At 42.0% G+C, this 14739-nt stretch overlaps 1 protein-coding gene across 1 annotated transcript in view; it reads left to right on the forward strand.

The window, feature by feature from the left end:
* The window catches only part of NFATC3 (nuclear factor of activated T cells 3), a 224022-nt gene that overhangs the window by 102275 nt on the left and 107008 nt on the right, over positions 1 to 14739 (forward strand). Inside the window, exon 3 of the mRNA XM_069740254.1 lies at positions 7896 to 8058. Within this exon, the coding sequence (XP_069596355.1) occupies positions 7896 to 8058 (163 nt within the window). The remainder of the gene's footprint in view (positions 1 to 7895; positions 8059 to 14739) is intronic.

Below are 14739 nucleotides of genomic sequence, written 5' to 3' on the forward strand. Positions count from 1 at the left end.
AGCCGTAAATTGAAAAGTTTCTTGCACACTTTGTACCTGTAGGTCACAATCTGTGTGGTCTGTGTTATAGAGTTGGTTAAGGAGCTGAGCCTGCTCCATTCTGGCCAGGTGCCAAATGTGTTTTGCATTGACATCTTCCTCCAGCATTCAAGACTGGAGCTAATTTTTGGGTATCTGCACACGTTGCGGAATGGTGTGCAGATTTTGAGCACCGATTTTGGTAATTCCACATGAAATCCGCACTGCGGAATTAACACGGATTTACTCCGGTTTTTGTGCGTTTTCCACCTGCGGATTCCTATTGAACAGGTGTAAAGCACTTTGGAATCCGCACAAAGAATTGACATGCTGCGGAATAAACAACCGTAGCGTTTCCGCGCAGTTTTTTCTGCAGCATGTGCACTGCGGATTTTGTTTACCATAGGTTTACATGGTACTATAAACTCAGGGAAAACTGTGCGAATCCGCAGCGGCCAATCTGCTGCGGACCCACAGCAAAATCCACAATGTGTGCACATACCCTTTAAAGGGAGTCTGTTTACACCAAGTACAAGTGTTCTGTGCGTCCTTATTGTGGCTGGAGATTTAATTGCACCTTCCCACTTACACTGTGTTCCAAATTATTATGCAGATGACATTTTTCTCGGATTTTCCTAAATGGTCGGTGCAAATAAGTCAGTCTAATAAGTCATCACCCATTAGAGTATACATCGAATTTCATTAAAGAAACCTCCCAATGATAACAGTATAATCTCCAAAATGAATAAAAACTCAAAATGCACTGTTCCAAATTATTAGGCACAGTAGAATTTCTATACATTTGATCTGTTTTAAAGAACTGAAAATGCTCATTAGTGGAATTTGCAGCATTAGGAGGTCACATTAACTGAACAAAAAAGCTATTTAACTCCAAAACATCCTAACAGGCCAAGTTACATGTTAACACAGGACCTCTTCTTTGATATCACCTTCACAATTCTTGCATTCTTGAGTTTTTGGAGAGTTTCTGCTTGTATGTCTTTGCATGAAGTCAGAATAGCCTCCCAGAGCTGCTGTTTTGATGTGAACTGCCTCCCACCCTCATAGATCTTGTGCTGGATTATACTCCAAAGGTTTTCTATAGGGTTGAGGTCAGGGGAAGATGGTGGCCACACCATGAGTTTATCTCCTTTTATGCCCATAGCAGCCAATGACTCAGGTATTATTTGCAGCATGAGATGGGGCATTGTCATGCATGAAGATGATTTTGCTCCTGAAGGCACGTTTCAGCTTTTAGACCATGGAAGAAAGTTGTCAGTCAGAAACGTTATTTACTTTACAGAGGTCATTTTCACATCTTCAGGAACCTTAAAGGGTCCCACCAGCTGTTTCCCCATGATTCCGGCCCAAAACATGATTTTTCCACCTCCTTGCTGACGTCGCAGCCTTGTTGCGACCTGGTGGCCATCCACCAACCATCCACTACCACATCCATTTGGACCATCCAGGGTTGCTCGACACTCATCAGTAAACAAGACTGTTTGAAAATTAGTCTTCATGTATGTCTGGGCCCACTGCAACCGTTTCTGCTCATGAACACTGTTTAGGGGTGGCCGAATAGTAGGTTTATGCACCACAGCAAGCCTTTGAAGGATCATACACCTTGAGGTTCAAGGGACTCCAGAGGCACCAGCAGCTTCAAATAACTGTTTGCTGCTTTGTAATGGTATTTTGGCAGCTGCTCTCTTAATCCAATGAATTTGTCTGGCAGAAACCTTCCTCATTATGCCTTTATCTGCATGAACTTGGTCTGTGCTCTGTTTGTCACAAATCTCTTCACAGTATGATGATCACAAAGTTTTTGTGAAGTATCTAATTTTTTCATACCTTGTCCAAGGCATTGCACTATTTAACGCTTTTCAGCAGCAGAGACATCCTTTTTATTTCTCATATTGCTTGAAACCTTTGGCCTGCTTAATAATGTGGAACATCACTTTTAAGTAGTTTTCCTTTAATTAGAATCACCTGGAAAACTAATTATCACATGTGTTTAAGATTAATTTCAGTTATCTATTGAGCCCTGAGACACAATACCATCCACAAGTTTATTTGAAAAACACAAAACAATTAAATCTTTGACACTTAAATTCAATTTGCATAATAATTTGGAACACAGTGTAGATGGGTGCACTTGCATGTCTGGCCATGGTAGTATGGCTAATGGTCGCATAGTCGATGGGAGGTACAGTATGTGTCATAGAGATGGCTTGTCTCTGTGATGTAGCCCAGAGTGTTTCTCTAGTGGATGAAAGCACTAAGAGGTTTGTTTGTAGCACTTGGGTCCGGGCTGCGGGTAGCTATTATTATTATTTCAGGTTCTGTCTGAAGGATCCGAAGGTGGTTGATAATCGGGCATGTTGAGGCATGGAATTTCAGAGGATGGGGGATATTCGGGAGAAATCTTGGAGGCGGTTGTGTGAGGAATGAATAAGTGTGGAGGAGAGTAGGAGGTCTTGGGAGGATCGAAGATTGCGTGAGGGAAGATAGTGGGAGACAAGTTCAGAGATATAGGGAGAGGACAGGTTGTGGATGGCTTTGTAGGTCAGTGTTAGTAGTTTGAACTGGAGCCGATGGGGAATTGGGAGCTAGAGGAGGGATTTGCAGAGGGGAGAAGCAGGGGAGTAGCGAGGAGAGTAACTATGAGAGATGGGCAGATCTAGCTACCCACATACCTCACCTCTGGAGGTGATAATAATGGAGGCTGTTGTTTGGCACATGGTCTGTGTGTTGGGAAGGAGAAGGCCTCCAGACCAAGCCCGAGTACTGAACACTAATCCAGCTGGTGTGCCCACAGGCCTGGGGAGAAGAGCCATGCTATGGACATTGTTACTTTGTGCTGGCTGACTCCCGTTTAACCATTTATGTGAGTGTTCTGGTCTCTGGTGATCATGGAATGCTGATCGGTTGCCATTTCAACCTTGGGGGGCTACTGAGGATTCTAGTAGCTGACGTATTAGTCCAGCCAGTGGTTGAACTTCATAAAACGTCAGTTTCACTATATAGTTCAAAACAATAGTAAGTAAAAAAAAATATTGAAGAATACATGTTAAAACAAACTTTAGGAAAAAAAACATTAAATATAGGAAGTGTACATTTCTCCCTTTTCCCAATAGAAAATTTTAAAAAAATGTAAAAGCTAATTTACAAAAAAAAACATATTTGGTATCCTCCTGTAAGTAAAAGGCCTTTCTATCAAAATAGCTAATTATTTAGCCGTATGTTAAATGCTGAAAAGCCAAACCACAGACTGTAAGGCTATGTGCACACGTTGCGGATTTTGCTGCGGATCCACAGCAGCTTTCCATGCGTTCACAGTACAATGTAAACCTATGGAAAACGCAATCCGCAGTGCACATGCTACGGAAAAAAACGTGCGGAAATGTTTACATTTCGCAGCATGTCAATTCTTTGTGCGGATTCCGCAGCGGTTTACACCTGCTCCATAATAGGAATCTGCAGGTGTAAAACCGCAGGTGGAATCCGCATAAAATCCACGGTAAATCTGCAGGTAAAATGCAGTGCCTTTTACCTGCGGATTTATGAACTCCGCTGCAGAAAAATCCGCAGAGCTAAAAAATACGTGTGCACATACCCTTAGAGTCAGAGCCAGGCTGATCAGTTACAGACTGGTATGTTTTTCTCTATTTCTGTATTTAAGTGGAAACCTTTCGATCCACTGGAGTGGGGTGGAGAGAAGCCTGGTGGCTCCGGACTAGTCAGGATTCTCTCCATAGTCCCCAACAACAGGGGAAGGGGATTACACAGGCGAGGAGGGAGGGTGTATAGCAGGATGGATATCAGATACTCGAGAATTGTGACGTCTCTTAATCAGTGAATTCAGATTTTTCATTGTTTCATTACAATAGGTATATAAAAATGAATCAGCAATCCATGCAGTCTGCCATTCCAGACATTGGTGAAAGAAGTGCTGTAATGGAACGCCCCTGATCTCCCCTGACACTTAGGGCACATTGCAGACTTGTTACTTATTTCTGTGCAGATTTGTCATAAAACTTTCAGGGTAAGTTCCCACGATCAGTAAACACTGCGAGTTGGACGCAACGGCCAGCTCTTACAGCGTAGTGGATGGCATTTCAAGAAATGCCATGGCCACTATGTGTGCACAAACACCCGCAGCTCACCTGCGGAGACGGACATGTGGCACGTCTTTCCAGACCGCAGCATGCCAGTTTATCTTGCAGATACGCCAGCCTCCAAGATAAATATCACCGTACAATGTATTGGACGTGGTGATTCCGCATGGTTCAATAAACATATGCTGATTCATCTGCGTTTAATAGCCAGCAGTTATTTGGACGGAGCGGACCTGTGCTTCGTCCCAAGCTTTGCCAATTACTGACCGTGTGCACCCGGCCGAAGGTTTGCCTGATGCCCGGAAAATGAGTGAGAATCCGAACATCTGATGCACATATGGCCTATGTACAGATGTAAGTCTACAGCATGTCAATTCTTTCAGGGTTTAGGATCCTGTTTAGGATCCACAGGAGCTCCGCCACCAAGCATCAGATGTAGTGGTGTAAAGCCACCGCCACTGGACTCTGGAGCAGTGGGAGCATTTTCTGTGCCGTGACGGATCGCGCTTCTGCCAGCTTTATGGACATGTCACCCGCCTGACTGCATTGTGCCAGCTGTAAAGTCTGCTGCAGATATAGGCTTGTTTTTCAGGGTTTGGCTCCGAACCTTTTTCCTAATGAGAATTACAATCAAAATAAACTGTAAGTTTCTGCAGCTTCAAAAAGATGATGGACGCTTTAATTTTTTTTCATTTTTTTTATGGACAGGGAAAAAAAATGACTTTTTTTTTTTTTTTTTTTTTTTTTTTAATGGACTGACCGGGAATTTCTGGAGGGTTGTGAACCCTATCCTCCGCCCTACTCTACTTGATTGACAGGTCTCTCTCTATGTACATACAATTGTAATTGAGCAGCCAGGCTCTGATTCATGCTGCCGGAGTTCGGGCAGCAATAATCAACTGATGGCTACCTTGAATATCAGGTTTTTATGTTAAACGTGTTTTTTTTTAATAGCTTTTTTTTCTTTCTTCATTTTTCCATATCCCCATCATTCAGTATATGACTTTACATAGAGTTTTTAGCTATTTAGTTGTGGAACTATGGGAGACCTTGTTTTTTTATTTTTTTATATGGTGTCGTTGTTGCATCTTGGATGCATGAGTTTTTGATAAAATAAAAAAAAAATGTACACAGAATTTCCCATCTGATGTTAGTATGGACTTGTATTGGCTCTTTTGATTTGTGCTATCAGGAAAACACGGACATGTATGCAGCACCATAGACTAAAAATGGTACATATGGCGTCCCTGCCATACAAAGAATAGAAACCGTCAGTAGAATTGTACATCCTATCTCACAAACTGCAGAATAAAAGTCCTAAATGTCCCCCAAACTACCTGCTGAATCCCCTCTGGCTCCAGTGCCAATGATGGTCATTATTCAGTTTGCATCTGCAGAAGGTACAGTCACAAGGTCACTGCAGCCAAGTACTAAGACTCACAGGGACCCCCGGAGCAGCACTGCGGGGAATTTTATCATTTCATGCTAATTATTTTTACTTTCTCAGAAAACCCCTGTAGGGTCTGTTCACACACACCATATTTGCTGCGGATTGTTCTGCATTAAAAACCAAAGTGTCGGCAGGAAATAACTGCTTTTTGCAGCCTTTTCACTTTGTGCCTGGCAGGGGTGCTGGGATAGTTTGGACTGGTATAGTAGACTGCACAGTCCCAGACAATCGTATGTCGTCCCAAACAATCCCTTAAATCCATGGGGGGGATTCAGGCAGAACTCGTCAGGGGCAGTAAAGAAAATCAGTGTGAACAAACCCTACTGACACTACAACTACAGAACTATATATCCTGTACATGTACACATATTTTATGTATACTTTATACATGTATAGACATATACTATATTATATAGACGCAGTATACGCAAACACATACTCAGTTTATGTACAGTATACTTACATTTACAGTTTATAGATATATTTACCATATACTACATACAGTATACATAAGTAACATACACACGCATACTATATAGTGTATATATACACACTGCAGATATACACGATCATAGTATATATTGTATATGTGTACACACATACAAACACATATTATATACACATGTACACTGTATCCTGCTCATGCTGTGTCTCATGTGCAGATCCCAGGGCAGCCATGGTGACACGGATGGGATACACAGGACTACAGCCACCTCCCTGTCCTGACCCCAGTGTCTGAACTTTGCTGTCCTGTGAGACAGCCCCTCACTCGAAACTTCTAACCCGACTCTTATGGGGGAGAGGGAGAGTGACGCGCTCAGGGACTACAGAGGATGCCCAACATTATTCACTGTAAGTAGTGCTGTACACCCTCTGTGCAGTTCAATAAAGGGGCCACAGAATTAGGGGACGCACTTCGTTGGTGAGAGCCCTAGGTAATTGCCGTGTTCGTCTGCCCCTAACGCTGACCCTGCTTGTACAGAGTCTTCCCTGAAGAGTGTTAACTGTTTTATCTACAAGGAAGGAGGGGGATAAAGAATTCTGTAATAATACCTATATGCAAATTGCCTCTTCTGAGAAAAAGAGGACTTAAACTCTATAGCGCCACCTGTTGGAAGCAGCGATCCTACAAGTCACAATCAACCCTTTAACGAGTCGTGCAATATGACTTGGGATAAAATCCAAATCAGTATCAATTCGCAGACACGGTGTTTCGGGCTGTTGGCCCTCGTCAGTGCGAAGCATAAGAACTGAATTGGCTAGGTGAGAGGCTCTGGACTGGGGTCTAAGGGGTATCGTTTCTCCTTATGGAGAGTGACATACCTATGCCTATGTATTTACAATGAAAAGTAGGTCCTACAGCTCTCCCAATCAGGGCTGTGAAGTCGGTAAGCTAAACCTCCGACCCCTCAGTTTCCCTGACTCCAACTTCCCTGCACTGGTCACTACTGAGCATGTGCATAAAGTGCAGTACAGATTCATCTCATCTACGACTCCACAGCGCTGGCTCATTACTGAGCATGTGCATAAAGTGCAGCACTGATTCATCTCCACTCCGACTCCTCAGCCCTGGTCACTACAGAGCATGTGCATAAAGTGCAGTACAGATTCATCTCATCTACGACTCCACAGCGCTGGCTCATTACTGAGCATGTACATAAAGTGCAGCACATCTCAACTAAAAGCCAAGACCCTTAGATCAGGAACCAAACAGACATTTATAGAACATTTCATAACTTTCCCAAATTCTTATGAAAACATTTACAGCACATCCTGCACTATACTACTGTACGCAATTTATGATACATTTTAGGAGTCGGTATGGTTCGTTTTATACTGACTAAAATGGACACGGACTCCACAGCCCTGGTCTGTGCTTCTCTGAGAACATAGAAAGGTCTTTTCCGGGTTTAGGGCTTAGTGGCATTTGAACCCAGGACCCCAGCACTGTGTAAATAGTAGATGAGTGGGATCGCTGTGGCTGTGTGCGAGGAGCTATGGTATTGTCCCTGCAGGCTAGTGGAGCAATAAGGAGAAGCTGACTGCAATGCTCGCCTGGGAGATTCTGCTGCTCCACTGCAGAGGAGTAAGTGGAGGCTGAAAGAGGTGAAAATGACCCTTTTTATAAAGGTATATTAATTTCATAGAAATCCAAAGCTAAAATTCAAACATCAAATCCCATGTACAAAATCCATAAAAACAATGTTTATCTGTTTTATTTAAAGCGCTGCGGAATATGTTGGCGCTATATAAATAAAAATTATTATTATTATTGTGTATTTGTTTGCGAATGACTCCACTCTCTTCCTTAGGACTTCGTCTCTGCCGCCGTTAGACTGGCCCTTACCCAGCCACTATGGGCAGTGTGAACTGAAGGTGGAGGTACAGCCAAAGACTCATCACCGAGCCCACTATGAAACTGAAGGTAGTCGTGGAGCTGTGAAGGCGGCTACTGGTGGTCACCCAATTGTGAAGGTACTACACATGGAAAACGCTGTGCAAAGGGAGAGGGGCCAAAGAGGGCATGTGCTTGGGAAATGGCTTGTGTGCTGAGATGTACGTGCCTACATTATAGGGCTGCGGCTGGCTACTAGGTTCTCTTGGCAATTTCAATTTTGATTACAAACTAATTTTAACCAAGGGAACATTCACTGACTCTGCAGCTCAATTCACATTGGTGATTTTTGCTTGTGACTGAGGAGCATGAAGGCAAAGAGACCATTAATCCAGCGATGGATGTGTAACTTAATTTACTGGATACAGTAGTTGTGACACCAATTGTAGTAATGGAGCAGAGCTGAGCCAGCTGACACCACCCTCTCCACATCTTTTCTGAGTACATCAACTATAGACCGTGAGCTGCTTATCACAGGAGGGGGGTGGCCAGATGAGCCTGCTAGTCACCGCGATGATAATGTCCTAGTGATAAAACCTTCATTATAAGTAAACGGCACACAACTTGATAAGTGACTCATCATTAAAATCTGCGTTTTAACCCCAAGCACAGAATACATGGCAAAAACCTGCTGATATTTTGACCACTGTCACATTATGAGGTTATAACTCTGGAACACTTTATCTAATCCTGGTGATTCTGCTATTGATTTTTTTGTGACACATTGTACTTCATGTTAGTGGCAAAATGTATTCAATATCGCTTGCATTTATTTATGAAAAAAAGCGGAAATTTGACACATTTTGTTTTGTTTTCAAACTTTACAATGTTGTGCCATTAAATCGGAGAAATCGGAGTCACACACAATAGCTCATAAAACATTTCCCACATGTCTACTTTATATCATTACAGTTTTGGAAAAAAATGTCTTCGTTGTTATAAGGGTTAAAAGTTGACCAGCGATTTCTCATTTTTCCAGCAAAATTTGCAAAACCATTTTTTTTAGGGAACACCTCACATTTGAAGGGACTTTGAGGGGTCTATATGACAGAAAATACCCAAAAGTGACACTATCATAAAATCTACACCCCACAAGGTGCTCAAAACCACATTCAAGAAATTTATTAACCCTTTAGTTGCTGAAGAACTGAAGCAATGTGGAAGAAAAAATTGACTCAACTTTTTTCACAAAAATTTTTACTTTAGAATCAACCTTTTTTTTCTTCTCTTTTTTTCACAAGAATAGCAAGAGAAAACTGCGCACAGAGCTTGTTGTGCAATTTCTGCTGAGTACCCCAATACCCCATATGTGGGGGAAATCCACTGTTTGGACGCAGGGCTCGGAAGGGAAGGAGCACCATTTCACTTTTTGAACGCAAAATTGGCTAGAATCGAGAGCGAACAATATTGTCGCGTTTTGGAGAGCCCCTGATGTGCCTAAACAGTGGAAACCCCCCCGCAAGAGACCCCATTTTGGATACCGCACCCCCCAAGGATTTTATCCAGGGGTATAGTGAGCATTTTGAACCCACAGGTACGACACAGAATTTGATAACATTAGGTTGTCATATTGAATATGTCGTAATTAGTGCAAGTGCCAGTTTACATCAGATGCTCGGAAATTTCACGGCTGTTAGACACCCAAAACACATGTGGGGATCTGCGATGCTCCATTCATACCCGACCACCCGATGCAAATTAGACTAGAGAGCACTTGTGCTGAATATTAGCCGTTATATCGTCGTCATTTTTTTTTTTTTTTTTTACGTTTGAAAAACTCCCAACTTTAACTTCAAGCCCAATGCTACCATCAATCTTAACCCTAACCCTAACCCCAACCCTAACTGCAAAGAATGGAAAAAGAAATTACAAATTTAAATATTTTATAGTTTTTTTTCTAGCTTAGGGGTGACAAAGGGGGATTTGATTTACTATTTTTTATTTTTTCATTTTGATCACTGTTTTTAGAACAGTTTGCGGACTCCATATACAGAGCCCCTAAGTGCTAGAAGAGCAGAATCCCCCCTCATTTGACCCCATTTTGAAATTATATCCCTTGGGGAATTTATCTACAGGTGTAGGGACTATTTTGAGTCCATGGGTGTTTCCAGAAACAAGCAGCAATGAATGTTGCCGAGTGAAAATTTCAAAATGCCTTTGCAGTGACCAGTACGTTGCAGTCACCATTTCGTTATGCCCAGCCTGTGCTTCTGGAGACACGCACCCGTAAGTTAGGTGGGCGCTCGTCACTTCAGAAATGCAAAATGTGGACGCAATATGTATTTTAGGCACACTAAGGCTCAGAAGGGATTGCATTTGAGAGCCGAGAATTTGCTGAATTTCTTTTGGCGGGTGAGGAGCCATTTTAGCTTTTCCAGAGCCTTTGAGCTACCAGTAACGTGGAAGCCTCGTATATTTTCGTTGACAGACCTGAGTGAGGGCTTTCTTTTTTGGGGGGTGGGATTGAGTTGAAGCTTTTATTGGGAACATTTTATATAACATTTGGGATCACGTTTATCCAGCGCTCTATGCTGAACTTTGGGGTTTCCATCTAAATCTCTGAGTGATGCGATTCAGGCGAAACCCCCAAGGGATCCATCTAATATATAATTGCCTAGAATACTACTTCCTGCAATTTGTGCCAACTTCCGTGGCTTTGTCCGGAGCTAATGTCCGGAGCTAATGTCCGTAGCTAATGTCCGGAGATAAGTGACGTCAACAGTGTCCAGTGTCTGATTGGTTGCCGCCTGCTGCGAGCGACCAATCAGAAACGTGCCGTACTGTGACACACTCCGCCCGCCATTTTGGTGTGATTTTTGAATTTTTACCTCACAGCAAGTTTCTACTGCGTGGAGGCGGGCCCAGTGACGTTGCTCTTCAAGCTCCTGCCGAATTTCGTCAAAAAAATGATAATACCATTTACCAAAACTATATATATTTAGTTGTGAAGTGGTTCAGTGACATTTTCACACCAATTTTGAACTTTTGTTTGGTGTTTTCTCCATATACTGCCTATTATTTTTGTTCTTTCTTACTATTATTTATTAATTGTATTATTCTTACATTTGAATAAATAAAGTATATATGGATTCTAGACTCCCGATTCTTTAGAATCGGGCTGCCATCTAGTTCACTATAACGAGGCAGCAAATTTACTCTGGACTCCGTCTGGCCTCTGTTCAGCGGTGACCTTCTTTTCAGACGTGCACAAAACTGTGGCTAACGGCACTTTTATGCTGTCCTAAAAAGATGGCGTCCACAGGACATCTGCCACTCCATGTGTGGTAAAATTAATAAGACCGCTTTATTCTTCAGGTCAGTACGATTACAGCGATACCACATTTATCTTTTTTTTTTTTGTTTGTTTTGGCTCTTTTACACAATAAAGACTTTATATATAAAAAAAAAATAATTATTTTGCATCGCTTTATTCTGAGAGCTATAACTTTTAATTTTCTACTGATGGATCTGTATGGCAGCTTTTTTTAAGGGATAAGAGTTTTTTTAATAATGTTCACTAAAGGGGTTTACTAGTGGGACAGTTTTATAGGTTGGGTCGTTGCGGATGCGGTGATACCAAATGTGTGTACTTTTATTGTTTATATTTTTTCTTCATGCAAATTTTTTTTTTAGAGATACAATATCTTTTTATTTTTGATATTTAAAAAAAATTATTTTTACAATTTCTTTAAAAAAATTGTTTTACTTTTTTATTTTGTCCCAATATGAGACTAACATTTTTTTGAAGGCAGCAGCATCCCCATACTATGCAAACTGTCAGCTCTGCACTGACAGGGAAAGTTGCTGATCATGGACAAAGCATGATCAGCAACTTTCCTAGCTCTGGTGACCCCCAATGTCGTTAGGACTACATTGGGTCACCATGGCTGCGATCGGCACCCCCGTGTCACGCCGCGGGGGGCTTCGATCCAAAGGCAGAGGGGCTGTCAGCCCTCTGTCAGCTCCCGGAATGCTGCGATCGCTTTCGATCACAGCATTTAGAGGGTTAAAATTTCGGGAGCGGTGAGTGACTGCTCCTGTCGCTTAGTGCTTGGTGTCAGCTGTCAGAATCAGCTGACACCCAGCGGCGATCGCCCACGCCCAGCCTGTATGCGTGGGCAATCGTCATGCAGTAATAATATGTCCCTGGTCAGATAGGCCCAGGGCACAGGGATGTATTATTACCACAAATGTCAGAAAGGGATAAGGGGTTAAACATGTTCAGTTTGGATTCTTCACATGGGATCAGAAAAGAATTTGCTTGGATTCTCTCAGATCTCACACTCTGATCTCTTATTTTCATGTATGTAAAAAATATTGAGCAGTACACGGACGTTTCACTCAAATGTGACTGTAGCATTATAGACATACAAAGTCGGGTGTGAAACTTTTCCTGCTGTACTCTGGCTTCTAGCAAGTGTTACATCCCAACTCTTTTGCCTGGAATATAGAGCTCTGATGTGAGGTTTGTTAATTTATTAAATCTTCTAATGCAACTGAGACGAGGCAATCCAAATAGCCTTACATTAACCATTTCATACTGTTTTTTGTGGCTGCATCTCTCACGTGGATCTATGTGGTCACAGGCTACAGCCAAACCCTGTGCTGCTTCCTTCTGTTCTTATCTGTCTATTCAAATTGCAATATATTACGGCATGACTTTAAAGAGGAACTTCCATAAGTTTGAGCATGTTAACCTGGCCATACCATAAAGTAATATCTGCAGAGCTGGGTAAAGCATATTTCTAATTGTTTAATCTCTCCTCACTGGGGTGGAATAAGGGACGCATTGCCCCAGGTCTAGTGGTTGGTGGGGCCACAGTGGTTGGATCCTGCCCATTTTATACTTTTCACATATCCAATTCCCTCCCTTTTACTTGAACCATTTGTTTCATGTGCTGGACCTGCAGTTAATTCCTCCTCTTTAGCAATATTTGAAATGTTTGCTGCTGGGAATGGTGTCTCCATGCTGTTGCAGTACATAAATCACTATTTGAGAAAATATCTCCACTTTGTATGCAACACCCTCATTCATCCCAGACATGATAATCATTGGTTACCTATATCTGACCCATTCAAGAACTTTCCAGTTATTCCTCCTTTCTTAATTCTTCGGAAAGCAAATCTTGTTTAGCAAGAGTAAAGACTCCCTATAGTGTGAGACATTCCTTGAGCTTTGGTGTTGTACATTTTTCTTGATCCAATGTGGATCCAATCTTGCCTTGCGCAGGCATGTACTACGGAGGACATAGAATGAACTTCAATCCAATATTGCGGCCAGCGGGTAAGGAAAGGGTGAATCAAACACCCGAAAACTCCGCCCATACGACCGAAAACCAGTCCCGCCGAATTCAGGTGACAGGTTCCCTTTAAGGCTAGGAAAATCTTTTCAACCTAGATATCTCCTAGGGCTCTTTCCATATCAGTCAGACTTGCCAATATTTTGCCAGTGTACTATCACCTACCTTAAAACGGTGGAACAACAAGCTTTCTTCTGTAGTGGTTCAGATTTTCTCTTGAGGTGGAAATATATGTGCATTATCTGCATTGCATTTGAGAAAAGATCTTCTAAGAAGTGGCTTTACGGAAAGGAGAGTGAAGACTAAGCCCTAGAGTGGGTGCTTCAAATGTTGGAAGTATTCACCACAAGAAAGAACTGTGAAGTTCCAAACTTCTCCACTGTTGGTCATCAATAAATTGTTCCAAGTGGATGCCAGTCCTGACTGACAGGTGTTCTCTAAACATTCTGTACTTCTCTCGTCCCAAGAACTGTAATGAAGACTTAGGAGGAGATGATGATGGCCACTTATTGGCCAAAAGGGTTTTGGTTTCCTCTTTTAATGATCAGTAGGGAGCTTCTGAGATCGGCCTATGTTACCAGACATTTTCATGCAGGATCTTGCTCTCCAGCAAAATGGTCCAACAATTTCTGTTAACATCATGGCTGATAAACATTCAAAGCTAAGGCAAAGAATACTTTCATTGCCTCAAGCCTATTGTCTCTAAGATCTGCCTTGGGAATGAACAAAATGGCAGTACATGTAATAAGGATAAGCTGGACTTTTCTTGCTTGTTTAATATCACCATAATTTTGAACCTCCTGTAGCCTTGCCTGAAGAACTTCAAGACTGGCAGTCTCAAAATTAAAATGGCAGCTGACTAATGCTTGGTCATACATTACAGGCCCTTAATGACTTTGTGTTTTCAAGCTTATGTGCCTCTTCGGAACCTTACTCTTAAATTTCCTGCTTTCATGAGTTTAAAATGACCTTTGAGGTTTCTCACACGTTCACCACTTCTAGAAGAGTAGGAGAGTTGCTGGGTTCCTCTTACGAGGCTGCCTGCTTAGCCATCTTTGAAGACATCCGAACTCATATCAAAGTTGTAATGCCAATCCATCCACAGGAATAGAGAAAGTTTCATACTTTTGGTGAAATTCGGGTTACTGAGCATTCAATTTCAGTTTGTATACCTCAGGTATTTATCATACATGTTTTTGTCTTGAGTATTCCCATATCCAAAATCCTATCGCAATATGTAGTAGCTGTAGTAGTAATAATATTTGTAAATGCCTCCAATTAGAAATGTAGTATAGTTCTTCTGCTTTGCTATGTAGCTTGCCCCATTGCTGTAGCTTAGATATCCATGGTTATAACCACTAACAACTAATTGTCACTATATGAGTGGGCGTAACCATTGATACCTAAGCTTCCACAATGCCCTGCACATGGGGTAAGGAACATAGCGAATGGTTACGACTA

The sequence above is a fragment of the Ranitomeya imitator genome, chromosome 9 (genome assembly GCF_032444005.1).
Source record: "Ranitomeya imitator isolate aRanImi1 chromosome 9, aRanImi1.pri, whole genome shotgun sequence".
Lineage (NCBI taxonomy): Eukaryota > Metazoa > Chordata > Amphibia > Anura > Dendrobatidae > Ranitomeya > Ranitomeya imitator.